Below are 26,759 nucleotides of genomic sequence, written 5' to 3' on the forward strand. Positions count from 1 at the left end.
GACACAGCTGCCTTTTTTTGAGGGAGAAGTGTTCAGGTGCTAAGGTGATTAGCACCAGCATAAGATGATAGATGCAGATTCAACTTGCTGACAATATTATGTCATTAACAGTGTTGTCACAGCCCTGATGGTCCCAGGATATGAGAGACACAAGGTGGTTGAGGTAAGAGCTTATGTTGGACCAACTTGAGGTGGTGAGAGAGAAATGTTGGAGCGACACAGATCTCTTCTTTCAGACCTGAAAAGCTCCACGGAGCTCCAAAGCTGGTCTCTGGCACCAACAAAAGTGGGTCCAATACACCTAATTACCAGCCCACACACCTTGTCTGTCTCCTTCAACGCTATGTCATGAGGATTAGCGGCTGCATGACGTCGTGCCGCATTCCAGTGCTCTGTGACGCCATGACATGACAATAGGATGCAACCATGATGTCATAATGCTACTCCGCCGTGAGGCCGCGGCGCAATGCGGCGCCAGGGTACCAGCGCTTGTGCAGCCAGGACTTGCGGCGCCCGCCGCCTCAAGGACAGCTGCTACCGGCGGGCGGGGGCATCTCGCCGCCGCGGCCAAGGAAGATGGCGTAAGGCGCTGCCGCTACTGCGGCGGCTCGGCTGCCAGAGGCTGCTGAGCTCCGCCCCCGGCAGCGGCGGCCGGGGGTGGGGCCTGTGCGGCTCGGGGCGGGTCCCGCAGAGGGGCGGCTGGCTGCAGGGACGGGAGTAGTGCGGTGCTGCCGGGCATGAGGATGCCGGTGGGTGCAGCCGCGGGGGAAGAAGGGGCCGCGCAGAGTCCTGGCCCCGCCGCCGTCTCCTTGGGCTTGAGCGTGGCCGTGGTCTCCAGCCTGGTGAACGGTTCCACCTTCGTGCTGCAGAAGAAAGGGATCGTGCGGGCGAGAGGACGAGGTACCGGGGCTGCGGCGCCGCCCGGCTCCCCCCTTGGCCTCTTCCCCCAAAAAGCCAGCCCCAGTCTTAACGCTTTCCATTTCCCCCCCACCCCCCGATGCCTCCTTCACAGCCCGGGGTGAGGATCAGCCCCTGCCCGGTTGGTGACCACCCCACTGCAAATGGGGTGGCTCTAGCACCCACCACCCACCCGTGGCGTACACGGTAGCCCTTGCAGCCTCATGCATTTCCCCTTTCTAGAGCATCTCCCGCCGCCAGAGGCAGCCTTTGCTCCCTCAGAGGGAGGGGTCCTTTTCTGCTCCTTCCCTCTAGATAACCTGTGGGGGGAGGCCCTCAGCCCCTTCGAATAGCTTGGGGGGCGGGCTGAGGTGTTCAGCGCATGGGGTCGGGGGGAAGGATGCTCTGTCTAATGCTGCCGCACTGCTTTAGAGAGGAGAGCAAGACAGTTTCAACCCGTGTGGCTACTGCAGAACATGTCTGGCCTCACTGTTACTTAAACTCTTCACCAGGGTCCTTGAACTTCATGTTCTTTCCTTTCAACCTTCCCTGGCCGTTTCCCTCGTCTCTGCACTCCTCTTACTGATTCCTCCAGTGAATTAGTAAGAAACTTAATATATGTGTGTGTGTGTGTGTATATATATTAGTTGGAGTGCAGGTCCTATGATCTGAGTTATTGCTGGCTGAAAAGGCGGAATAGATCTGCTGAGTACCTTGGCTATACTATACCTACAGAATGATAGTAAAATCATGGCAATGGTGTGGGAGAGAAAGAGAAGTTTGGGTTCTTTTCTAGTCTGCCAAAACCAAATCTGTAGATTCTAGTTAGGTTCTGTTGGTACATGCAGTGTAGCTGTAGTCACCTCGGTCTTTGGATATTACAGAGACACGGTGGGTACTACAGAAACACGGTGGGTGAAGTAATATCTTTTATTGGACCAACTTCTACAACTTTTTGAGCCCCCTATAAAGCTCCTCTTCAGGTCTGGAAAGGTACTCCTGTGGCTAAATGCAAGTGGAACAGATTGTTTAGCGTAAGTAGTTAGTATCCCTTTTAAGGGAGAGTGGCCCATTAACACCTCTGCAGTCATAAAACAAAAAGAGAGGGTGAGTGGGTTACAGACTTCTGTAACAAGCCACAAATCCAGTGTCTCTATTCAGTCTGTAATTTTGAGTGTCTAGAAGAGTTTGGAATTTAAGCTCCTACGCTCATCTTTTGAATGTGTTGTATAGGTTTCCTTTGATGATGAAGACTGATAGGTCAGACATAGAGTGATTGCTTTGTGCAGTTATGAACTCCACTGCTGTAATGAACAGCCCCCTCCGCACAACACACCTTTCAAGAACCATGGATTTTCTGTATGTCTGTCACAACGTGGTATACTCATCCTGTGCACTAAATGCCCCAATAACAACTATGTTAGTGAAACCAGACTATGCTCTCAAATGAACTTACACAGGAAAACAATAAAAGACAAAAACACCCTATGACCTTAAGATGAACACTTTTCACAAAGCAATGGCTCTGTATCGGTCCTCACAGACACTATGTACCTTGAATGGTCCCTTAGAACAGTGGTTTTCAAACTTTTTTTTTCTGGCGATCCAGTTGAAGAAAATTGTTGATGCCTGTGACCCAACGGAGCTGGGGATGAGGGGTTTGGGGTGTGGGAGGGGCTCAGGGCTGGGGCAGAGGGTTGGAGTGCAGGCATGAGGGCTGGGGGGGGGCTGGGAATGAGGGGTTTGGGGGCAGGAGGAGACTTCAGGTGTGAGGAGGGCTCAACGCTGGGGATGGAGGTTAAGGTGCGGGGAGGGGTCAGGGCTATGGGCTGGGGGTGCAGGCTCTGGGGTGGGTCCAGGGATGAAGGGTTTGGGATACAGGAGTGCAAGGCTCAGTTTGGGGGGGCTTGGGGCAGGGGGTGCAGGATCTGGGGTGTGGCCAGGGATGAGGGGTTTGGGGTGCAAGAGAGGGCTCAGTTGGGGGGGCCCAGGGTTGGGGCAGGGGGTGCAGGATCTGGGGTGGGGCCAGGGATGAGGGGTTAGGGGTTCAGGATGGGGCTCCTAGTTTGGGCTCAGAGCTGGGGCAGGGAATTGGGGAACAGGGTTGGGGTGCAGGCTTACCTCGGACGGCTCCTGGTCAGCGGCGCAGTGGGAGTGCTAAGGCAGGCTTCCTGCCTGTCCTGGCACCGTGGACCACGTGGTGCAGCCAGCAGCAGGTCTGGCTCCTAGGTGGAGGTGTGCAAGCAGCTCTGCATGGCTCTTACCCACAGGCACCGCCTCCCCTCAACTTCCATTGGCTAATGGTACTCGGGGCAGGGGCGGCACGCAGAGCCCCATGCCCCTCCCCTGCCTAGGAGCCGGACCTGCTGCTGGCCACTTCCGGGGCGGTATTAGAACAGGTAGAGACTAGTCTGCCATAGCCAGGCAGCACTGCCAACGAGACTTCTAATGGCCCAGTCAGCTGTGCTGACCAGAGCCATCGCGACTCAGTGTCTTACATTCGTTACTGGGTTGAGACCTGCAGTTTGAAAACCACTGCTTAGCACATATTCTAATTACTCATGCTAAACAGTCCATTCCACCATATTTAGCTGTGATGCTCTGGGAGTACATTTCCCAGACCTGAAGAAGAGCTCTGTGTAGCTTGAAAGCTTGTCTCTTTCACCAACAGAAGTTGTACTGTAATGTGTTTTATTGGACCCTCGTCCACCTTCTGACTCTAGATAGGGGAAGAAATATAAACCCTCAGCCTTTTACTGAAAGTAATTAGGGAATCCATTCCTCTCTGTCATGACTTTAACTTTCCCCTGAACATTAAATTACTGAGATTTTTCATCTCATATCAGCTATTCAAAGCAGAAAGAACCAGCAAGGGCTTTCATGCTCTTCCTTTAGGAGCAATTAGGGTGGATGGAGAAGGTACTCTACATGGAAAAAATCCATGCTCTAATATTAGGGAACTGACATCTTTGATTTGGATGTCCAGTTATGGAAATTTATTCAGTCCTGCTGCCTGAGCAAACTTGATTGTAAAATACAGCACATGAAACTTCTCTGATTATGGATAGTCACATGAGTTGGTTTCAATGTTCACCGATAAAGTTAAAATATTTTGATATCCGAAGTCAATGGTTGGAGTGAATAGCAAGAAATACACCTCTACCTTGATATAATGCCACCAGATAGAACACGAATTTGGATATAACACGGTAAAGCCGTACTCCAGGTGGGGGGCCTGTGCACTCCGGTGGATCAAAGCAAGTTCAATATAACAGTTTCACCTATAACGTGGCGGATTTTTTGGCTCCCAAGGATAGCATTATATTGAGGTAGAGATGTAATAATAACAAAACCCAGATATGAAGTCAAACTGAAACGGTGAAGATGAGCTAAGCATAGTCATCAATGTACTTCTAAGTCTATGGATCAGTTGCTCACTTCATGAAATACTGCGGCACCACTGATGATCTTTGATTTAAAAACAAATATTTGTCTTTTAATATTTTATTTACATTTGATAACAGGGCTTTGTAGCGGAGCCCGGAGCTGGAGCGTGGAGCAGCTCCGGAGCAGTGGACCTGCAGGTTTTTGCCTGGAGCTGGAGTGGAACTGGAGCACAGCTCCAAAGCCCTGTTTGTTGCTGGCTAGAGAAAGATGTAAAAACTCTTTCCAAAGAGTTGTACCAATGAATCTCCATTTTGTTCTTTCATAGATTCCAGGACCAGAAGGGACCATGTGATCATCTAGTCTCACCTTCTGTGTAACACAGGCCATAGAATGTCCCTAAAATAATTCCTACAGCAGATCTCTTAAATCAAGATGGGATGTTTTCTAAAAATTGTCAGGGAGGGAGAATCCACCAGGACCCTAGATGGTTAATAACTCTCACCATTAAAAATTTGTTATATTTTCAGTCTTAATTTGTCTAGCTTCAACTTCCAGCTAACTTTCTTATTTGCACCCCCTCTTTGTTCTGGTTCTCTCATAAGCGCACACTGCCAGTTATGCTGAATTATGTGATTATCTTGTCTTGTGGAGAAATGCCCACCAAGTATTATAAAACCACCAGACTTTTTTTTCTTTATTATATAACTGTAAGCCTTAATGTGAAGTTGGGCTCCTAAGGGAAAAATGTAGAGCAATAGCTCATTGTGCTGCCCAGTTAAATGTTTCTGAAAAATCAACATGATTATTACAAATTCACAATTTGTCAGTTTTTTGTTTGTTCTGAAGTCACAGTTTTCTAAAGCATGAAATTATTTCCTAACAGAATTTTTATGCTTTGAATGTGTCTGTAAGAAATAGCAACATTCGTCTGTCCATGCCCCCAGATCCTTGCTTTGGAATGATTATAAGAGGAAACTCATAGACTGTGTGTTGCACTGTAATCAATTACATGTTGCTTGTAGCAGTCATTCTGTTTGTATTTATATATATATATGTGTGTATATAAATAAATAAATAAATATAGGGAACTCTTATGGAATATCTATTCAAATTACCAGAACATGTTAGATATGACCTCCAGAATTTTTTTTTATATTACTGGTCTAGGACCAGCTCACATTTCAAGATCAGGCTGTGTCTGATATATTTGTGATGGACTCATTCAAGCGTAACAAGCAACTTGCAACTGCATTACTACTAGCCGACAGCACGCTCTAACAAGTTTATTTTGCATTTTCCACAACTGCAGCATTGTGTGACATTTTAAGGCCCTGAACACACTGCTGCTTTTACTCCTGAGGACATTCTGTGCCAAAAAATGAAAAATTCTGCACCTAATATTTTACAATTCTGCAAGTTTTATTTGTCAATAAATAAATGCAGAGGCTCCAGCATGGCAGTTGGGAGCACAGGCCACTGGCTATATGAAGGTGTAGATCACACTACAGCTTCCCCAACCCTGACATGGATTCAGTGGTGAGGCTACACCCAACCCTGACATAGCACAAGGCCTGGGCGTGCCACAGAAACACCCTGGGGTCCTGCCCCTCTGTGGTAGGCACACCAGGTGTGGGGCTGGCAGGCTCAACCAGGCAGGATCCAAGTGTGGAGTGGCTCAGTGAGGGGGAGAGGATTCTGTGTGGGACAGTTTGAGTGCAGGCAACTCAGTGGGGGTCTAGGTGTGGGGGAATCTGGATGCACAGAGGCTCATTGGGGGGTTCCAGGTGCAGGGGCAATTGGATTCTGCAGGGGCTTCCAGGTGAAAGTGATTGGGGCTCAGTGGAGAGGCCTGGGTGTGGGTCTCAGCAGGGGCATCTCAGTGCTGGAGGAGTAGGACATGGTGGGGTGGGGGTCTGGGTGCAGCTAATTGGGTCAGTGGTGTGGGAGTCTGGATGTGGGGGCTCAGGCTTGTCAGGGAGTGCAGGGAGCTCTGGTGGGGTGGTCTGGATGCAGAGGTGGGGGTCTGAGTGCAGGGGGCTCCAGATGCAAGGGATGAGATTCAGTGGGGTGGGGTTCAGGTATGGAGGGCTAGTGGGGTTCTGGGCGTACAGGGTGAGGCTTGGCAGGGATGTCTGGGTATGGGAGGTCCGGATGAATGGGGGTTGGGCAGATGGGGGAGCAGCTCCCTGTACAGTGACCCCTCCCACTGTAGCTGAGGAGCAATGAGGGCAGGTAGCAGGGGAGGATGCTGAACTTCCTGCAGCTGGGGTAGGTTTCTGGGGCTGGGTCTGACACAGTCCCAGCCGCTCCTTACAGGGGAAGTGGAAGTCCTATCCTCTCCTGCTTCTAGCCCAGCTGGGGCTAGCAGCTGATCCCGGCTCAGGGTAGGAGCCATTGGCTGGTGTGTCCCCAGCCCTGCGGTGATTCACCTTTCTGCCAGGTGTTCTTGGTGCCTGAAAAAATGTACCTGCACTGCTAGGGAGTGATGTGTTACTGCTCTTGCAGCTTTCCTTTGCTTCTCTGTCAGAAAGTCATTTTTCTGTGGGGAAGTAAAGAAATCTGTGGGGGACATGAATTCTACACATGTGCAGTGGTGCAGAATTCCCCCAGGAATATGCTTTGTAGACACAAGTTTTATTTTTTGTTTGATTGTTTGTGTTTTATTTTTGTGTTTTTTCATTCACAAGTGATATTTACACAACAATCACATTTTGGGAGTAATCTGGTTACAACATTGTCGTTCTCCACATAAGTAAATCAAATTTCCATTTTGCTGTGTAGCTGGAACCTAACCATATTTAAAGAATTATGCTAAAGTCGTGAACTCTCAAATTCACATAATTTAACTTTTTTTCAGTATTGGTAGTTGAATGTCAAATATATAAAATAACATTGTCACAACATATATTGAAAAGTTACTTGTATCTCCACTGTTTTTTTTTCTTGGCAAAATTTGAGTGCCAACCTACTGAGGACAGCATTTCCTAATTTCTGTATACAAGAGGGAGCTACAAAAGCCCAGCAAAATTAAGTAGCAAAAGTGTGAAGTATGAAGTGTGGAATCCTAAAAGATTGGAGGCCAGTGTTTTCTCCATTTTAATATATTGGGCCAGTATAGCTTGAATGTGGACCTCAGAACTAACGTAGGGCATGATTCAAAGCTCATTGAAGTCAGAAGGTGTCTTTCCACTGATTTCAGTAGGCTTTGCACTAAGTCCATAATTGACAGCATGGTACTTGCCTCTTTGAGTTTTTGCTTCACTAGTGAACTGAATCAGTGAGATACTATCAAACTGTGCTTGGAGAGGAACAGCAGTAGGGGGACACGTTTTGAGAAGTTAATTTACTAGTGTTGATATTTTGTGTAATTTGTACAACTACTGAGACATTTTTATTTTATATAGTAACAGAAATGTAAAACATTTGATAAATTAGACACCCACTCAAAAGCTGATCCTAGTGCTTCCTGTCATATTTTTTTCTCCCATTTCAATTCTGATGTGGTTTTAGCAGCCATCATTTTAGGAGCCCCTAGAGTTAAAGGTTATTGCTTTATGCCATTTGGGATTCTGAACTTTCAGCTGATGAGTACAACATTGCTAGAAATCGAACCAATTTGTAAGAGAGCATCTGCTAAAGTAAGAGCAGAACTAAAGTGTGGGCATATGGGCAGGAAATAATAACCAGAATAATGTGATGTTAATGTCTGACACCTTGCAGACTACCCCAGATAAACACAAATGTTATGCTCCTTGAGAGTTTTCCTGGTGGTCTAGCCTTGATGGTCTGCAAGATATTAGACCTTAAAATATTTAGTAGTATTTGGACAGGCATTAATTTATTTTAACATGGTTTTCTATTTTTTTGCTCTGGTCCAGGACTTATTGTAACTCATAATGGACCTTGGACTCTTGTAACTTTTTTTTTAATATTGATTTTCTTTAGGATTCTCCAGTAGGAGAATAAAACTCATGATTTGTAAAGTGTGTCCTGAAAAATCATACCTTTCTTTTAGTCAAGTTTTAAGAATATCACAGCTCCCTAGTAAATTCCACGTTAAAAGTCTAAGGTAAAATAGTAGATGAAAAATCCATAACAATTGTCTGATGATATAATGAAAATATACAGTTTCAAGATTGGTAGGCAGGCAGTTAAGGAACAGTCTGGAGTTTTCATCCATGTCTTTTGAAATGTAACATGTTCAAATCCCAGAGAAGGCCTAGATCACGTAGCCACAGGAGACTAAGAGCTTGCCAAATGTCCACACCCAAACATCTTCTCTCACAGATTTCTCTGTAAGTATCTTAAATTTGTCCCAGTGAAATTGGCTTGTAGAAATTATTCTTTGCCTCTTAGGCCAGATTTTCTGAAAGATAACCCTGTTTCCTGGTAATGGCATGTATGGTGAATAGAATCTTCAGAAACATTTGTGGATATTTCAAGGCTTCCTTTAATATAAGATGAAGATATTTCATAAGCACCTGAAACTGAATTTCTAATGATCAGATGTTCAAGAATGCATACCAGGATTAGTTAGGCCAGATTCATAGACTATCAGGGTTGGACGGGACCTCAGGAGGTCATCCAGTCCAACCCCCTGCTCAAAGCAGGACCAATCCCCAGACAGATTTGTGCCCCAGATCCCTAAATGGCCCTCTCAAGGATTAAATTCACAACCCTGGGTTTATCAGGTCAATGCTAAAACCATTGAGCTACCATCATAGTTTTTGTCTAATGTCCTTACAACTGTGTGCAAGTGTGTGTGGAAATAATTTATTAGCGTAGCTTTAATGTTGCTCTTTTATATTTTTTCCAGTAGCACTCATCCACTCTCTTCCCATGTTGCCTCTTCTAGGTACTTCATATTTAACAGATATAGTATGGTGGTCTGGTACTATTGCAAGTAAGTATCTAATGTTGTAAGATAATGTAAAGAATGGAATAGCATAGATGATTGGATTTTAAATAGCCTATCATGTATTGTAGTGTTGATTTTAGCACATCTCATTAGCCTTCAGAGTTGTCTTTCTACCAAAATGTAAGAAACCTTTGATATGGAAATTATTAGCACTCACACAATAACTCTGCCTGTGATGCATTTGTGAATTGTGATAGTAAGGTCAATTTTTTTTAAAGGCAGTTTAATAAGAAATTGTAATTCCATACCATGAGGCTTGCTTATTATATGTTAATTTTTAGATCAGAAAACACTTAGCCAACTTTCACCTTTAGTATTTTGTCATTTCTAGCTATAGTAAATTTTTGTCACTCTACTGCAAAAAGTAGGCTGCTGAATCCTTGGGCAGTGCTGGGTATGAGATGGATACAGATCTTACTCGCACAAATAGTCTCATTGATTACACTGAATGGATTGCTGATGTGGAGTCCAAGAAAAGATACAGAGTAGCTAGCATTTTCAATTCTCAGTTCTGTTAGTGGGAAAGATGGCGTCCTACCTTTGTACTCTAATCTAATCTGTTGGATAATTAGTATTGCTATGATACTGGTTCCTTCGGTGTATGTAAATCGCAAATAGTCATTAGACTTTCGCAGTAGTGTTCCTTGCACAATTCAAGTGGTGCAAAGGAAATGGAAACCACCAGGTTCCTCGATGAGAATTCTCTTCATGTGGGAAAGTCTTCTGCAGCAAGTATAAAGCCAGCAGAGTGCTCCTCTGTCTCCAGAGTACCACCCATACTTCTTGAACCTGGGTTGGGATGGAATTTGGGAGTCTGTAATCTGCTCCCTGACAGCCCTGCTACTCTGCTCAGACCACTGGAAGCTGGGTGCAGTAGCAGTTCTGTTCTATAGTGTTCAAAATGAGCCTATCTCCTCATTTGTTTTGAGACCTCTGTTTTGAATATCTGGACAGAAGGAGTGAGAAAAAGAGAGAGGGTTTTTTTCAATGAGCCAGCATAACCCTGAGTAAGCCAACTGACTGAGTTTTGTGAAGCCAAAATTGCTCAAGAGAATGGTGTGTTGGCTACTATCCATTAGCTAACATGTCAAAACTAAGCATCTAGCAGCTTATAAAAGCACCATGGAAAGAGTTAACTAGAATGGTGGCTCTCAGCCTTTCCAGACTACTGTTCACCTTTCAGCAGTCTGATTTTTCTTGTGTACCCCAAAGTTTCACCTCACTTAAACGACTTGCTTACAGAATCAGACATAAAAATACAAAAGTGTCACAGCACACTATTACTGAAAAATTGCTTATGTTCTCATTTTCACCAGATAATTATAAAATAAACCAATTGGAATCTAAATATTGTGCTTGCGTTTCAATGTATAGTATATAGAACAGTATAAACAAGTCATTATCTGTATGAAATTTTAGTTTGTACATCTTTTGCTAGTGCTTTTTATGTAGCCTGTTGTAAAACTAGGCAAATATGTCTGAGTTTATGTACACCCTGGAAAACCTCTAAGTACTCCCAGGGGTATGTGTACCCCTGGCTGAGAATCACTGAACTAGAATGCTGTGGATTCAGAATTTCAATCCAGTCACAAACAGCAAGAGCCAGGTAGAGAATTGTGGAACGCAAGGAAGGGTGGATTCTTTGGAATCTAGTAAATATCCACAGTGCCTTGTGGAAACTACAGCTGCTATTTCAGTGCAAATATCTAAACCCAGAAAAACACCACTGGTGAGTTTTTTGGTGGTGGAACCTACAGGATTACTGCAGACTTCAAAGAAGAAGAGCTCAAATACTACTGAGATGGATCCATATAAATAGAAGAACGGATAGTTCTGCAGTGCAAGGCTCTTAACAGCAGGCAAGTAGTAACAGCTATAAAAAGATGCCTTTGAGTGTGTTCAATAAATGGCACCTGCCACTGAGAGTTTTCCAAGAAAACGTGGTTTTCCAAGATAACACTGAAAGCGTTGCACACATTCCCAGTGTTTGCAATGTGAATGTTTCAGAGTGCTTTCCCCAGTAAAAGAAACCTTATTAAAAATAGCCTTGATGAGACTTCTGTATGTGTTCTGCCAGAAGATGGTCCACTATTCTAAACATGATGCTGCTGTTTCCAAAGTAAGAAGCATACTACAAGCAGATTGGCTGTAGTGGGACATAGGGCTTGTCTTCAGGATGGGGGTATGTCAACCTATGTTACGCTATTCCAGCTACGTGAATAACATAGTTGGAGTTGACATAGCTTAGGTTGTCTTACTGCAGTGTCTTCGCTGCGCTGCGTCGATGGGAGATGCTCTCCAGTTGACTTACTTTACTCTTCTTGGAGAAGTGGAGTACTGGGGTCGACTGGAGATGACTCTGCAGTTGATTTAATGGGCCTTCACTAGTCCTGCTAAATTGACCCCTTCTGCATTGATTGCAGCACTGTAGTGAAGCCCAGCCCACAGTCACAAAGTGCTGCTCCTTGAATCATATGTAGAAAATTAGCTGACTCATCATTTTCTGCTCAGAGGAAGCAAAGGCGTTGGCTCAGGCATACTGAAACATGGCCAAGATTATTACTGATTTTCTTGGGCTGTTTGAGGAGTTAATTCAACATAGATTATAAACTCTTCGGGGCAGAGACCATCTCTTTGTTCTGTATTTGTACAGTGACTAACAGTGGTTTCCAACTCCATGACTAGGACTCACTACAATACAGAAGAATACTAACTTGAGTAGCATTTCAGAGATACTTAGGTATTTGTCTTTGTACAGCTAGTATGGCTCTGGCAGTCCACCTCAACCATGAAGTCAGGGGATCTGAGACATGAAAAAGCAAATTTTAATTTGAGCAACTGAGCAGTGGGGAGTCCAAAGGAGAATATTGTGTACCCAGCATACTCTCTCTTCAGTTCAAGGTCTTACCCTTCAACTCTGAATATCTCCAAGCCAGAGCTGCCATATGTGCTTGCTTAAAAAACATGCACACAAACGAGAGAGCTCAATAAAGAGCAGATCTTAGAGGGACTATAATCCAGTCCTAGGTAAAGACAGCATGCAAAAATCATGACAGACTCTTGGGTTTTACAGATGTGGCTGACTGACTGCTGGCTACCTCACTAGATTCAGTATTACATGCACAGGAAACACCAGTGAACTGAGTCAGCATAATGCCACCATACTCCATATCTTGTAAACTTGTTTTCTTTCTTCAGTGTTCCTTATGAGGTACCTCTGCTTTACTGAGCTGTGAACTTATTTGGTGAATGAATAAATGTTTGTATAGTGCTTTGCAGATGTAAAACATTAGTTAAGTATAAAGAAGTAGTATAATGAGGATGGTATTTGACAGTATAGTGCAGAAAGGCTTGGTTTCTTGAAATGATTTGATTTTAAGTGCTAGTAATGGCCACAACTTGAAATTCCATTTTTTTCTACTATATTGTACTGCACATTCAGTCTCAAAGATTTTGTTTATTATTATTGATAATAACTAATATGAAAGTTGGCTTATTGTAAGGTGGGCTGGCATTTCTAAATTAGCCAATATTTTTAGAACGCAGCACAGTTATTTTATGTAGTTATGTGGTCAATTTTGAATTCCATTTTTTAGTATCAGACTGTCAGGTGCAGATTCTCAGCTAGCTTCATAGCTCCATGGTGTGTTACGCTAGTTGAGGATCTGCCCCCTGAATATTGTATAGTGCACAGATTGTCACGTGTCCTGTTATCTGTGTGTTAATTTAGTACCCAACAGCTTTTAACAAAGTATTTAATATTTGAATATTCTTCTCTCTCTGTACCCACTCAGTGGTTTCCTCACATCCCTCGGTGAGGGTGAGGGCTGTTGTGGGGCACTATAGCTACCTATATGGGATTCCAAATATCTCCTGCTTTAGAACAGGGATGGGCAAACTATGGCCTGTGGGCTGGATCCGACCCCTCAGGGCTTTGGATCTGTCCAATGGTGCCGCTGGGACCATGTCCCTGCGGCCTCCAGGCAGGGGGGCAGAGGGCTCTGTGCTCCCATTGGCCGGGAACAGGGAACCGCAGCCAATGGGAGCTTCGGGGGAGGTACCTGAAGGTGCGGCAAGGGCAGCACGTGCAGAACCCTCTGCCTCCCCCTTTCCTCAGGAGCCACAGCACTTCCAGGAGCGGAGTGGGGCCGGGGACAGGGCAGGTGTGCAGGAAGCCTGCACTGGCCATGGTGCGCACTGCTGCCACCCTGGAGCTTCTTTAGGTAAGCGTTGCTGGGCCAGAGCCCGAAACCCTCCTGCACCCTGCCTCAACTCCCTGCCCTGAGCCCCCTGGCTGCACCTTGCAGCCCTCCTGCATCCCAACTCCCTGCCCTGAGCCCCCTCATACACCCTGTACCTCACTCTGCCCTAATCCCTTGCCCTGAGCCCTTCCTGCACACCGCACCCCCTCCCACACCCAGCACTCCCTCACGCACTCCAACCCCCTGCCCTGGCCTTGCATACAATTTCCCCATCTAGATGTGGCCCTCAGCCCAAAAAGTTTGCCCACCCCTGTTCTAGAATCTAGATCAGGGGTCATCAACCTTCAGCACGTGACCCATCAGGATAATCATCTGGTGGGGCCACGAGACATTTTGTTTACGTTGACAGTCCGCAGGCATGGCCCCCCCCCCCCAGCTCCTAGTAGTTGTGGTTCACTGTTCCCGGCCAATGAGAGCTGTGGGAAGCAGCAGGTCGCAGGGATGTGCTGGTAGCCACTTCCCACAGCTTCCATTGGCTGGGAACAGCAAACTGTGGCCACTGGGAGCTGTAGGCAACTGTGCCTGCAGATGGTCAACATAAACCAAATGTCTTTTGTTTATTATTATTGATAATAACTAATATGAAAGCTGGCTTATTGTAAGGTGGGCTGGCATTTCTAAAACTAGCCAATATTTTTAGAACGCAGCACAGTTATTTTATGTAGTTATGTGGTCAATTTGGAAACTAGCTATGGGAATAAAGGGAAACAAGAAGACTTTTTATCATACATTATAAGCAAGAGGAAGACTAAGGACAGGGTAGGCCCACTGCTTTGTGAGGAGGGAGAAACAGTAACAGGAAACTTGGAAATGGCAGAGATGCTTAATGACTTCTTTTTTTCGGTCTTCACTGAGAAGTCTGAAGGAATGTCTGACATAGTGAATGCTTATGGGAAGGGGGTAGGTTTAGAAGATAAAATAAAAAAAGAGCAAGTTAAAAATCACTTAGAAAAGTTAGATGCCTGCAAGTCACCAGGGCCTGATGAAATGCAACCTAGAATAGTCAAGGAGTTAAAGAGGTATCTGAGCCTCCTGCTATTATCTTTGGAAAGTCATGGGAGACGGGAGAGATTCCAGAAGACTGGAAAAGGGCAAATATAGTGCCCATCTATAAAAAGGGAAATAAAAACAACCCAGGAAACTACAGACCAGTTAGTTTAACTTCTGTGCCAGGGAAGATAATGGAGCAAGTAATTAAAGAAATCATCTGCAAACACTTGGAAGGTGATAGGGAATAGCCAGCATGGATTTGTAAAGAACAAATTGTGTCAAACCAATCTGATAGCTTTTTGATAGGCTAACGAGTCATGTGGATAAGGGAGAAGCGGTGGATGCGGTATACCTAGACTTTAGTAAAGCATTTGATACGATCTTGCATGATATCCTTATTGATAAACTAGGCAAATACAATTTAGATGGGGCTACTATAAGGTAGGTGCATAACTGGCTGGATAACCATACTCAGAGAAAGCAGTTGTTAATGGCTCCCAATCCTGCTGGAAAGGTAAACAAGTTGGGTTCCGCAGGGGTCTGTTTGGGGACTGGCTCTGTTCAATATCTTCATCAACGACTTAGATGTTGGCGTAGAAAGTACGCTTATTAAGTTTGCGGACGATACCAAACTGGAAAGGATTGCAACTGCTTTGGAGGACAGGGTCAAAATTCAAAATGATCTGGACAAATTGGAGAAATGATCTGAGGTAAACTGGATGAAGTTCAATAAAGACAAATGCAAAGTGCTCCATTTAGGAAGGAACAATCAGTTTCACACATACAGAATGGGAAGAGACTGTCTAGGAAGGGGTATGGCAGAAAGAGATCTAGAGGTCATAGTGGACTACAAGCTAAATATGAGTGAACAGTGTGATACTGTTGCAAAAAAAGCAAACATGATTCTGGGATGCATTAACAGGTGTGTTGTAAACAAGACACGAGAAGTCATTCTTCCGCTCCACTCTGTGCTGGTTAGGCCTCAACTGGAGTATTGTGTCCAGTTCTGGGCACCGCATTTCAAGAAAGATGTGGAGAAATTGGAGAGGGTCCAGAGAAGAGCAACAAGAATGATTAAAGGTCTTGAGAACATGACCTATGAAGGAAGGCTGAAAGAATTGGGTTTATTTAGTTTGGAAAAGAGAAGACTGAGAGGGGACATGATAGCAGTTTTCAGGTATCTAAAAGGGTGTCATCAGGAGGAGGGAGAAAACTTGTTCACCTTAGCCTCTAATGATAGAACAAGAAGCAATGGGCTTAAACTGCAGCAAGGGAGATTTAGGTTGGACATTAGGAAAAAGTTCCTAACTGTCAAGGTAGTTAAACACTAGAATAAATTGCCTAGGGAGGTTGTGGAATCTCCGTCTCTGGAGATATTTAAGAGTAGGTTAGATAAATGTCTATCAGGGATGGTCTAGACAGTATTTGGTCCTGCCATGAGGGCAGGGGACTGGACTTGATGACCTCTCGAGGTCCCTTCCAGTCCTAGAGTCTATGAGTCTGAGTCTATGAGTCTCTTGACCCGCCAGTGGATTACCCTGATCGGCCGTGTGCCAAAGGTTGCTGGCTCCTAATATAGAACATGGAATGCCTAAATTCAGACCTCCCTACATCAGGAAATTTGAGTGCAACCCATGACAGGGTTTCAAATTCTCAGTCTCTTGACTCTCTCCCCTATTTAATTATGAAATTTTTTTGAAGAGAACATTAATAAGCAGAATTATTGATGATGCTCTCTTGGTGCCTTGTCTTTTGCAAACAGAAAGCCTTTATTTAAAAAAAAATAAAAAATCAGCTGGAAAATTTAGTTTTTGTATAACTGAAAAGTTATGGGCAGAACTAAACAGTTCAGTAATGTTCATCTTCCAGTCAGGTCAGTAGTTATGAGCCAGCATTGAGTAGCTTTTCTTTATTCCTATTTACTAAGGGGTTTAAAAAACTCTTCTGTGGTTCTCTTAACAGTGGCACTTGGTCAAATTGGGAATTTCTTGGCCTACACTGCAGTTCCAACTGTGTTAGTGACTCCTCTAGGAGCTCTTGGCGTTCCATTTGGGTAAGAATTGTATTTATTTATTTATTTGAATGCTGCATTACTTACTAGCAAAATGTAGATTCTAAATAAAATCAGTGACCATTTGTGTTCCATCAGGAAAACATAATGCTTGTGGACATTAGTTTCCCTTCTCACATTTTAATGAAGCGTAATAAACATAGTTGATTGATTCTTTGCCCAGAAAGATTAATAGTGTTTAAATGTCAGCTATTATCAACAACTTAAACAGATTATCAAAATTGCACCACATGTCCCATTCAACATATTCATAAATGATCTAGAAAAAGGGGTAAACAGTGAGGTGGCAAAATTTGCAGATGATACAAAGCTATTCAAGAGAGTTAACTCCCAGGCAGATTGCGAAGAGCTACAAAAGGATCTCTCAGAACTGGGTGACTGGGCAACAAAATGGCAGATGAAATTCTATGTTGATAAATGCACAGTAATGGACATTGGAAAACATAATCCCAACTATACATATAAAATGATGGGGTCTAAATTAGCTATAATCACTCAAGAAAGAGATCTTGGAGCCATTGTGTATAGTTCTCTGAAAACATCAACTCAATATGCAGTGGATGTCAAAAAAGTGAACAGAATGTTGGGAATTATCAAGAAAGGGATAGATAATAAGGCAGAAAATATCATGTTGCCTCTATATAAACCCATGGTGCTCCCACATCTTGAAAACTGCATGCAGATGTGGTCGCCCCATCTCACAAAAAATATATTGGACTTGGAAAAGGTTCAGAAAAGGGCAAAAAAAATGATTAGGGTATGGAATGACTGCCATAGGAGGAGAGATTAATAAGACTGGGACTTTTCAGCTTGGAAAAGAGATGACTACGGGAGATATGATTGCGGTCTACAAAATCATGACTCCTGTGGAGAAAGTAAATAAGGAAGTGTTATTTACTCCTTCTCATAACAAGAACAAATAAAATGAATAGGCAGTAGGTTTAAAACAAACAAAAGGTAGTATTTTTTCACACAATGCACAATCAACCTGTGGAACTCTTTGCCAGAGGATGTTGTAAACGCCAAGACTATAACAAGTTCAAAAAAGAACTAGATAAATTGATGGAGGATAGGTCCATCAAGGGCTATTAGCCAGGGTGGGCAGGGATGGTATCCCTAGCCTCTGTTTGCCAGGAGCTGGGGATGGATCACTTGATTACCTGTTCTGTTCATTCCCTCTGGGGCACCTGGCATTGGCCACTGTTGGAAGACAGGATACTGGGCTAGATGGACCTTTGGTCTGACCCAGTATGGCAGTTCTTATGTTTCTACACGCTTAATCTCTTATCATTCATAGATCCCTTTCCTTTTTGCTGCTGCTTGGATTTCCTCTATTTTTGTTTATTTCATATTCTTTCTCTCCTTTACTGCCCCCACCTCAAATACACATTGTATTGCATCCTGTTGAATTTGATCCAATTTTCTAAACAAAGATTTTTCCCTTGCCACACCTTTCATTAGCATCAGTGCATGTGTGTGTGGAGAAAGATTCATAAAAATAATATAATATATGCAGCTAAATATTTTGAGAGTATCCAATGTGTAACTGTTAAACCACCATAAAAGAATAATAGTATTTAAAAATAAACAAAATTGTGCACTCCCTGGAGTTTTTCCCACCAGGTGGTGTTAATTGGTGTATTATTCAAAAGGCACTGTGTTTGTCACAGAAGTCACAGATTCTGTGACTTTCCAGGACCTCTGTGACTTCTGCAGCAGCCTGGGAGCAGTCACATCAGCTGCTGCTGGAGCTGTCTCAGACCCTGCTGCTCCCCAGCAGCAGGAGTTTGAGTTTGGGTGGGGGCTCAGAGCTGGGGATTGGGGTCTGGGGTGGTGCTTACCTGGGGGGGGGGGAGGTGGCTCCCCGGAACGGTGACAGGCACTCCCCTCCCTCAGCTCCTAGCTTCACATGATGCCTCCACCCGCATGCACTGCCCTCGCAGCTCCTATTGGCTGCAGTTCCCAGCCAATGGGAGCTGCAGAACTGGGCCTTGAGGCAGAGCAGAGGCAGCATGTGAAGCTAGGAGCTGGAGGTTGCTGCTTCCCAGGAACCAGGTAGGGAAGCTGCCCCCCGCCCCACCCAAGCGCCGATGGTGCGCAACACCCTTTCCCCCTCCAAGCATCCAAGCCATGCATAGCTCTGTCCCCCCCCCCGCAGTACTTGTAGTTATACCTCCAGGCTGCACACATCTCTTCTCCCCCGCCCCCCGCAGCTACCACGGCACCACACTCCTCCCCCCCGCCCTCCCGGGCCCCACACATCCTGTCCCCCTGAACACCCACGGCATTCCTTGGGCCACCCCACTCAGCCCTGCCTGCCCCCAAGTTTTAGTCATTTAGTCAGGGGTATATAGTAAAAGTCATGGATAGGTCACGGGATGTGAATTTTTGTTTACTGCCCATGACGTGTCCATGAGTTTTACTAAAAATACCTGTGACTAAAACCTAGCCTTAATTATGCATCTGAACTGCATTGATCATCTACTTCAAGCTGCAAAATGTTTGGGGTTGGTATCATGTCTTCCTTTGCCTTGAACAGTTATGATCACACGGAGTTAAACAAGCAGTATATTTTGTATGTTTGGGCCATTTACTTGGGGGTGTGCTGCCGTAGTAGCTGGGTGGGGGAGAAGAGACATGTACAGCCTGGAGATGTAGCTGCGGGTACTGCACGGGGGCACAGGTGTGCATGGCTTGGATGCTTGATGGGGGAGGAGTGTTTGAATCCAGCCTGTGGTGTTAGTGACCAAAAATCATTGCTACCTCTTTACTGCTTGTGGCCCATGTGAAATGGATTGGTAATCTCCCACCAGATTGCACTGGATAGGCGTCTGCCTCACAGTTGGCCTGGCCCCTTTGTACCCTCAGCTAAGAGGGGGAGGGTTCAGTGGACATAAAGACTGAATTTATTTTCTACTTTCCTCCCCTTTCTTGGGACAGGTCTGAAGCGTATAAATGGGCTACATGAAGACTATTTTTGGAATAAACGAAGGGCTGGCAAGTAATACCCTAGCTGAGAGATATGTATTAAGAGAATGAATAATTTAAATTAATTTTAATTTTCTTCCACTTTATGAAAGGTCCATTTTAGCTTCTTACTTACTGAAAGAAAAACTCAACATTCTCGGCAAGTTGGGATGTCTGCTGAGCTGTGCTGGGTCTGTTGTTCTCATAATCCATTCCCCAAAATCTGAGAGTGTAACGACTCAGGCTGAGCTTGAAGAGAAGCTCACAAATCCAGGTACTTCATTCTCTTACAAAATTATGATAGCACTGTCCAGGAACACCTATTTGAAGGGAACAGTTGTTTCCTCAAAGCAGCAATATTAGTGGTATTAAGGCTTCTGCATTCCTAGGCAAATATGGTATAAAGGAGACAAACCACCATGGTTTCCTTACATGAAAACCATCTCTTCATTGTACTAGAATTCCCTGAGTGTGCCAACAACATAATGGATAAAGGAGAAATTATAGATATGATTTTTTCAAAAAGGGCCTGAGTGAATTAGGCTCCTAACTCCCTTTGATTTAGGCACTTCTGAAAATTACCTTTTGACAGCCTCTGTCATGAAGCTGTTTATTAAAAAAAACTAAATAGACATGGATTAAGTGGTAAACTGTCCTGAGTTAGAAACTGGCCAGCAGACAAATTCAAAGGCTCTGATCCTGGGTTGTCTGAGCTTGTAGTTTCCTGCTTCTCGTGCTGTCCAGGAGCCAGCCAGTTATTGGCATAAGTTAGTCTGCTCTAATGTATTCAACTACCTTTGGCCACAAAGGACCATTCTATAAACTGGGACTAAATGGAGTATAGAGACATGCTAGTTATGCCCCCCTATGCCAAGGGGTTGAGAACACAGGGAGCGGTGGTATAGGAGCTACAGTAGTTTCTGCACCACCTAAGGATTCTCCCATGCAGGCGGAATCCTCTATTAACTGGTTAAAGTGATGTTGCAGTTGCTTAGTGTCACCAAGGAGGTGCAGAGTAGCCGTAACAAGGACTAGGATCTGATCTAAAGAAGAAATAAAGCCTCAGTTTTCAAGTTTGCAACTTTGCAAAAGTGTGGGTTTTTTTCTTTTTTTTTCTTTTTTTTTAGTGCTTTGAAATAATTCTCCATTTCAGTTTTTCCTTACAATGAAAATCATTGCATTTTTGCATGGTAAATCAAGAACTGCAAATACTTTTTTTTTTTTTTTTTTAAAGTGAAGAAACCAACTTGGCTGTAAGTTAGACTTGTAACCTGTTTCCTAAAAAGATGATGAGGTGTTTTTATGTAGTTTCCTCTTAAGGAAAGAATCAAAACTGTAATTCCAGGAGCTCACTTTAAGGGGTTCTAAACAAAAATTGAATCTTTGTGGGTAAAATCCTTGCACTTCTTCTTGCCCAATAGCTTTAAGATCTAATAGGATCTGTTTGATGGTGCGCATATACATTACTTTTGTATCAAGTGGATGTTTGCTTTTGCACACTGGAGGCATATATGAATGCGCAAATAAAATACGTTGTGAAGTTCCTTTTCTTTACTGCTATTCACTGGACTGACTTGCTTGTAAACCCTTCCTTACCTGCTAGTTGTTTGGCATATTCTCTGTGCTTCATAGATGCTAAACTGGGAATTATTTAACATTTTCAGTTTCACTAAAACTCAAACCTAAAGTGTACCTAAAATTGTTAGTAAAGGAAATATTTTTGTGCCTTTAATAGTCCTACCAGACCAGAATTAACTAATTAAGTGTGTCCTATTCGTCCCATTGACTTTAATGGGACTTAAGTATGTGCTTAGGTACTTCGCAAAATTCAGGTCAGAGTTATGAATGTGGTTATATCGCAACCATTCTTCATAGGGGACTTTAATAGGAATATAATGTCAGCTTTTAAAAAAACCTTTAAATCGAGTTACAGTGTGAAACAGTTGGTATTCACACATTATTATTTGATTTGCACAAAGAGGGTAAAAACAGCAACTGTCATTGTTGTACATTGATTTAACCAATTTCAAAAGCTTTTGTTCTTTAGTTGATAGGAAATCCTCAGCTTTGTGTACATATCCTTATATGTTACTATGTTTAGGGGTTCATGACTGAGCCTTTAAATATCTCTAATAAATTACCTGGGGCAAAAGTTTCTACCTTGCCATTAACAAGCCATTGCCTTGTTTTCTTTGTTTTTTTCAGTGTTTGTGGGCTACCTCTGCATAGTACTTCTCATGCTTCTCCTGCTTATCTTCTGGATAGCACCAGCTCATGGACCCACTAATATTATGGTTTACATCAGTATTTGCTCACTGTTGGGCAGTTTCACTGTGCCCAGCACAAAAGGCATTGGGCTGGCTGCTCAAGATATCTTCCACAATAATCCATCAAGTCAAAGAGCCTTGTACCTCTGTTTGGTTCTTCTAGCAGTGTTAGGATGTAGCATCATCATTCAGTTCAAGTATATCAATAAGGCACTGGAATGTTTTGACTCATCTGTGTTTGGTGCCATCTACTACGTCGTGTTCACCACTTTAGTCCTGCTGGCCTCAGCCATCCTTTTTAGGGAGTGGAGTAATGTGGGAGTGGTAGATTTCTTGGGGATGGCTTGTGGATTCATCACTGTATCTATTGGAATTGTTCTTATACAAGTCTTCAAGGAGTTCAACTTCAATATTGGGGATTTGAATAAACCTAATGTGAAAATAGATTAAAAACATATTTGAGGGGAACTGGATGGCTCAGGGAATGATACAGAGCCTTCCATTTCTAGGTCACTGATTCCAATATGACTGAGAGTGGTAGACGGTACCCTCAGAGAGTGCTTGCTTGCGTGAAATGATTTGGTGGCCTTCATCCAGTTTTAATGGACAGTTGCCCACATACCCAAAATCACCATAATAAGTTGACATTAATTGGTATCATTGCTGACTGTCTCAACAGGAAGGCTAAGGAATGAATCAGCATAGAAACTGATGTATCTCCTTGCCCCTAAAAGGTGGTCCATCCAGAAAAGGTTTGATGACATTCTGGCAGGCCAATGTAGGAAATCTTTACATTAGACTGCTTATGATGTACTTGTTCTGTGGACAGAGAACATCGGTTTCCAATGCACTCAGTCTGGCACCTTTCATGAATAGTTTATGCCCTAAAAAAAAAAATTGTAAGCAAATGGAACAATTCTATTCATTTCCTTAAAACAGCAATATGTTCACAGTCCAGGCTGTGAATTGTGAAACAAATGTTGATTTGAATTGTGGTCTACAGATTTGTCCTTTGTACAGTAACTGCCTCCGCAATTTGGACTGACACAGGTGAATGTACTGGGGGGTTCTAAATTAAGTCATTGGTATAGAGTAGTGCATCTAACCCTTAAAATCTTTCACTACTTACTTACCAACTGAAACTAGCTCACAGATCCAGCTGGAACTAGCATCCAGATTACAGGTATACATTTTATTCATAACTCTTTTAAGTGCATTAAGACATACAGCATTAATCCAAGAGCTTTTCACGGTTAATGGACAGGAAGAGCGTGAAGGACGTGGAAGTGATGCACAGTCTTGCTGTATATATGGTGGGTTATCCAGTGCCTTTGTAATCTAAAAATATCATTTAATTTGAATGTTTGTTTCTGAGAGCTTGTAACAGGTTAGAAAAATCCAGTTTTGTTGTCTGTAATATTTGACTGTACTCAAATTATAAGCATGTAAAGGAGACTGAACGGTCAAAATTTTTTGGAAAGTTTTACAAGCCTGAAGTCAATGCTGAGATGCTTTGGTGGCTTCTGCGAACATCTATAATCATAATGAGAAGTAACTGGTAAGAGGTCTACTTAAAACAATCCAGTATATGTAGAATCCAATTATGCAACAGAATATAGGAATTTATTTAATAAAGTAGCTAATTGACAAAATTGTTCTTCAGAACAGGATAATGAGTAAATGGACTTAATGTCACGAGATTGCCGATTATGAAATCAGGCTATGAACTGGCACTGGTATGAGCAAAAAGGTTGTGAGATGCACAGGGTGTGAGATTTCTTGATTAACTCAGAAGGAGGATGGGTAAGATTATGGTCTTTAGAAAAGTGGAGTTGAGTAACCCAGTATACATGCATTCAGATCCAGTATTTAACAGTGTGTTGTAGTTCAGCAGCAGTATTTTAAAGGCTTGTGCAAGTGGCTCAAGCCATGGTACGAATGATTCTGAACTGATTGGTTTCGATTACCCGGATTACAGTATATTAATGTGTCAAAGAATATGAAAAATTACTGGTATTCACTAATATTTAGAAGGCTGGCTTGATCTTGTCTTTGGAGTGAAAATAATTTTCATGGTATAATGTAATCAGTGATCATTATAAACAGAACGTCATTGGAAGAGTGTACCAAAGGCTTGAAAATAAGTGAGAGAAATTCTTTTGTTTTAAGTTTGGAGATAAAAGTAGATTTGCATAGCATATGACTACGGAACACCTGGCAGTCCAGAATGTCTCATGAGGCAAAACGGGGGATCATCAGACACCATTTGAGAAGGTTACAAATGTCAGTCTATAACAAGAGGTCAAGAACAGTATCATGTAGTTAAGTTTGTGGGCTAGCTGTAGGTAATGCAAACCTTGGTTATTTAGAGATGTTGCTAACTCTCAGTAATTGGTGTTGTGTTTTAAAACCCCAGCTCACTGAAGTCATGTGACTACTTGAGACTCTCAGCTTTTGATTTAAAAGGAAAGTAAGTTGCTACCCCTCATAGTTACAGAGAAAATCGTGAAAATGCAACCTCAGGGAACACTAAAGGCTCAATAACCGGAAGACAAATAAAAAGAACCTCAAATATATTATTTTTAAGCCAGTGTCATGTTTTTTGGAGGCCTGACATGACTTTTGAACATACAGGGTTGACAACTAGGGTGGCCAGATGTCCCAATTTTATAGGGACAGTCCTGATTTTTGGGTCTTTTTCTTATATAGACTCCTATTACCCGCACCCCCTCTCCCAGTTTTTCACATTTGCTGTCCGGTCACCCTATTGACAACATTGGGGTTATCAAATCAAAGTATTTTATTTGATATATGGAGGAAAGAACAGACAGAATTTTACATCCAAAAATCTCAGCTGTTGTGATTTAGACCTGATAAATGATGGAAAGATATCTTATGATATTAGGCCAGGAAAAGAGAAAAAAGAACTAGCAAACAGGAAATTTTTGTGCATTTTAAAAACACTTTATGGGGTTATGTCACTTTTTCTAGGTAGGATTTTTCTAGATGAGGGAATCAGATGTTGAATTTTAAATAAGATTTGACTGAGTTCTCTTTTTTATATTGTATTGATTTGAAGAAGGTATCTTGATTACTCTAAAGCAGTGTTTCTCAAACTGAGGTCGCCGCTTGTGTAGAGAAAGCCCTGGCAGGCTGGGCCAGTTTGTTTACCTGCCCCGTCACAGGTCTGGTCGATCACGGCTCCCACTGGTTACAGTTCACCGCTGCAGGCCAATGGGGGCTGCTAGAAGCAGCAGCTAGTAAGTCCCTTGGCCTGCACCACTTCCAGCAGTTCCCATTCGCCTGGAGCAGCAAACTGCAGCAAGCGGGAGCCGCGATCGGCCGGACCTGCGGACGGGGCAGGTAAACAAACTGGGCTGGCCCATTTCCCTACACAAGCAGCGACCCCAATTTGAGAAACACTGCTCTAAAGGGTGACTTTGTAAACGGTAGTAGTGTCCTTTTGTCTGTTTGAAAACTGAATCCTAAGTAAATAAAAATAAACAAGTAAGCTTGTAATTCACTTCTTAAAATGATAGCTGTTCTCTGAAGTAGCCAAGCCATCTTTTCAAAGTATAAATTCAGGGTTTAAGGGTTGCACATTGGTTTGTTATATTAGCCATTAATCTCTGCAGACTCCTCCAAATTCTTTCTCAGTTCAAAGTGAACATGACTGTCATATCTCATCCTAGTCCTTATTTGACCAAGTATGTTTGCTTATTTAAGTTTTTATTGATTAAAAAGTCCCTATCCTTGTATGTTAGGTGCATATGCAAATTTTAAAATTATGCAATCCCAAACCAACAAGATTACCCTGTCCCGAAGCAATCTCTTTCCACATCTCAAAACCAAGTTATGATATGCAGTCTTTATGCAGGGGAAGACTGAAATAGCAGATGTATTCTTTGGTCTTCCTATCATCCTTGGAGCTGATACATTTCTGCAGGAATTCTCCTCTTCTCTCCAGCTCCTCCTCATCCATCTTCTGAACCTCTTGAAACAGAGATGCCAAAAGCCAGCACATATGGAGAAAAGCTTTTCAAGTGGCCTTGCACGTCATGTATACCTACAGCCGTTTACATCATGAATGATAAATAATGAAAAAAAATATTTGTTACTCTTTGTTCAGAAAATAGCAGTGTTTTTTTATTTCCTGTCTCTAACTGGATCTGGCTCAATTCTAACTTTAAAAGTGTATTGACATTGTGTGTATTGTCACTGTTGATGGGATTCTTTCTCCCCTTCCCCTCATCCCAGACCTCTTATCTTTTGTAGGTCTTTTCATGTTGCTTCTCTGGTTTAAAAAAAATTGCACTGTTGAAGTGAACTGTCTATTCTTCTCTCTTCCTCCCGCAGGCAGGGGAGCACCTTTGAATAATACTTCTGAGTTCCATCGTCTCAGGGAGAAAATAATTGTCTCCTGAGCTTTGGTCTTCTGCCCACCGGGTCCACCCTTTTCACATTGCTTCATAAATTATTTATATCAATAGCCAAAAGCCAGCTTACTTAAATTCTGATTCCAAAGCAGAAATGACAGAGGCTATACATAAAAAGTGTCGTAAAGTGGACTGATTATATTGATGGGATGCATTAAAATATATTTATTCCCACGCTGAAAGGAGTTTAATAGTTTCTGTGGCTTCTGTTAAATTTATCAGACATATGTACATATACAATGCTCTTAATCTGTTGAAGTAGATAGATTTTGAGAACTATTAGCCATTCAAAATATGGAGGATTGACATGTGTAGGCACCATTATCATTAGTAGGTGTTATCCATAAATCCCCCAAACATCCAACAGAAGAATAGAACCGTTTTTGATACAACCAAAAAATGTTTTTTCTTAAATCCCAAATATCTGTATAAAAAGCAAAATGTCTAAAGAAGATAGCTGTTCTACTAATTATCCAGGATACTGTATGTGTAAATAAAGCCTATTAATTAGTCACCTGAAACTAATATGAATAAGAATGTCATATACATCTTGACAAGTGATGC

The 26,759-nt window shown here is 43.0% G+C and overlaps 1 protein-coding gene across 1 annotated transcript; it reads left to right on the top strand.

Annotated features, from left to right (window-relative positions):
• Window positions 1-703: 703 nt before the first annotated feature.
• On the top strand, window positions 704-24,907 carry NIPA1 (NIPA magnesium transporter 1). Its single transcript, XM_030571155.1, has 5 exons — window positions 704-900; window positions 9,140-9,187; window positions 16,417-16,507; window positions 19,606-19,766; window positions 21,698-24,907. The coding sequence occupies exons 1-5, from the start codon at window positions 738-740 to the stop codon at window positions 22,207-22,209; spliced, it is 975 nt and encodes a 324-aa protein (XP_030427015.1). The 5' UTR covers window positions 704-737; the 3' UTR covers window positions 22,210-24,907.
• The last annotated feature ends 1,852 nt before the right edge of the window (window positions 24,908-26,759 follow it).

This window comes from Gopherus evgoodei, chromosome 1 (assembly GCF_007399415.2).
Source record: "Gopherus evgoodei ecotype Sinaloan lineage chromosome 1, rGopEvg1_v1.p, whole genome shotgun sequence".
Taxonomy (NCBI): Eukaryota; Metazoa; Chordata; order Testudines; family Testudinidae; genus Gopherus; species Gopherus evgoodei.

What these genes read in the sequence shown, in the direction of transcription:
- NIPA1 (XM_030571155.1), top strand. Translation starts at nt 738, where the DNA reads ATGAGGATGCCGGTGGGTGCAGCCGCGGGGGAAGAAGGGGCCGCGCAG. An exon ending in CGTGCGGGCGAGAGGACGAG is followed by an intron (nt 901 to 9,139) that starts GTACCGGGGCTG and finishes TGCCTCTTCTAG; the next exon opens with GTACTTCATATTTAACAGAT. An exon ending in GCTCTTGGCGTTCCATTTGG is followed by an intron (nt 16,508 to 19,605) that starts GTAAGAATTGTA and finishes ACTTTATGAAAG; the next exon opens with GTCCATTTTAGCTTCTTACT.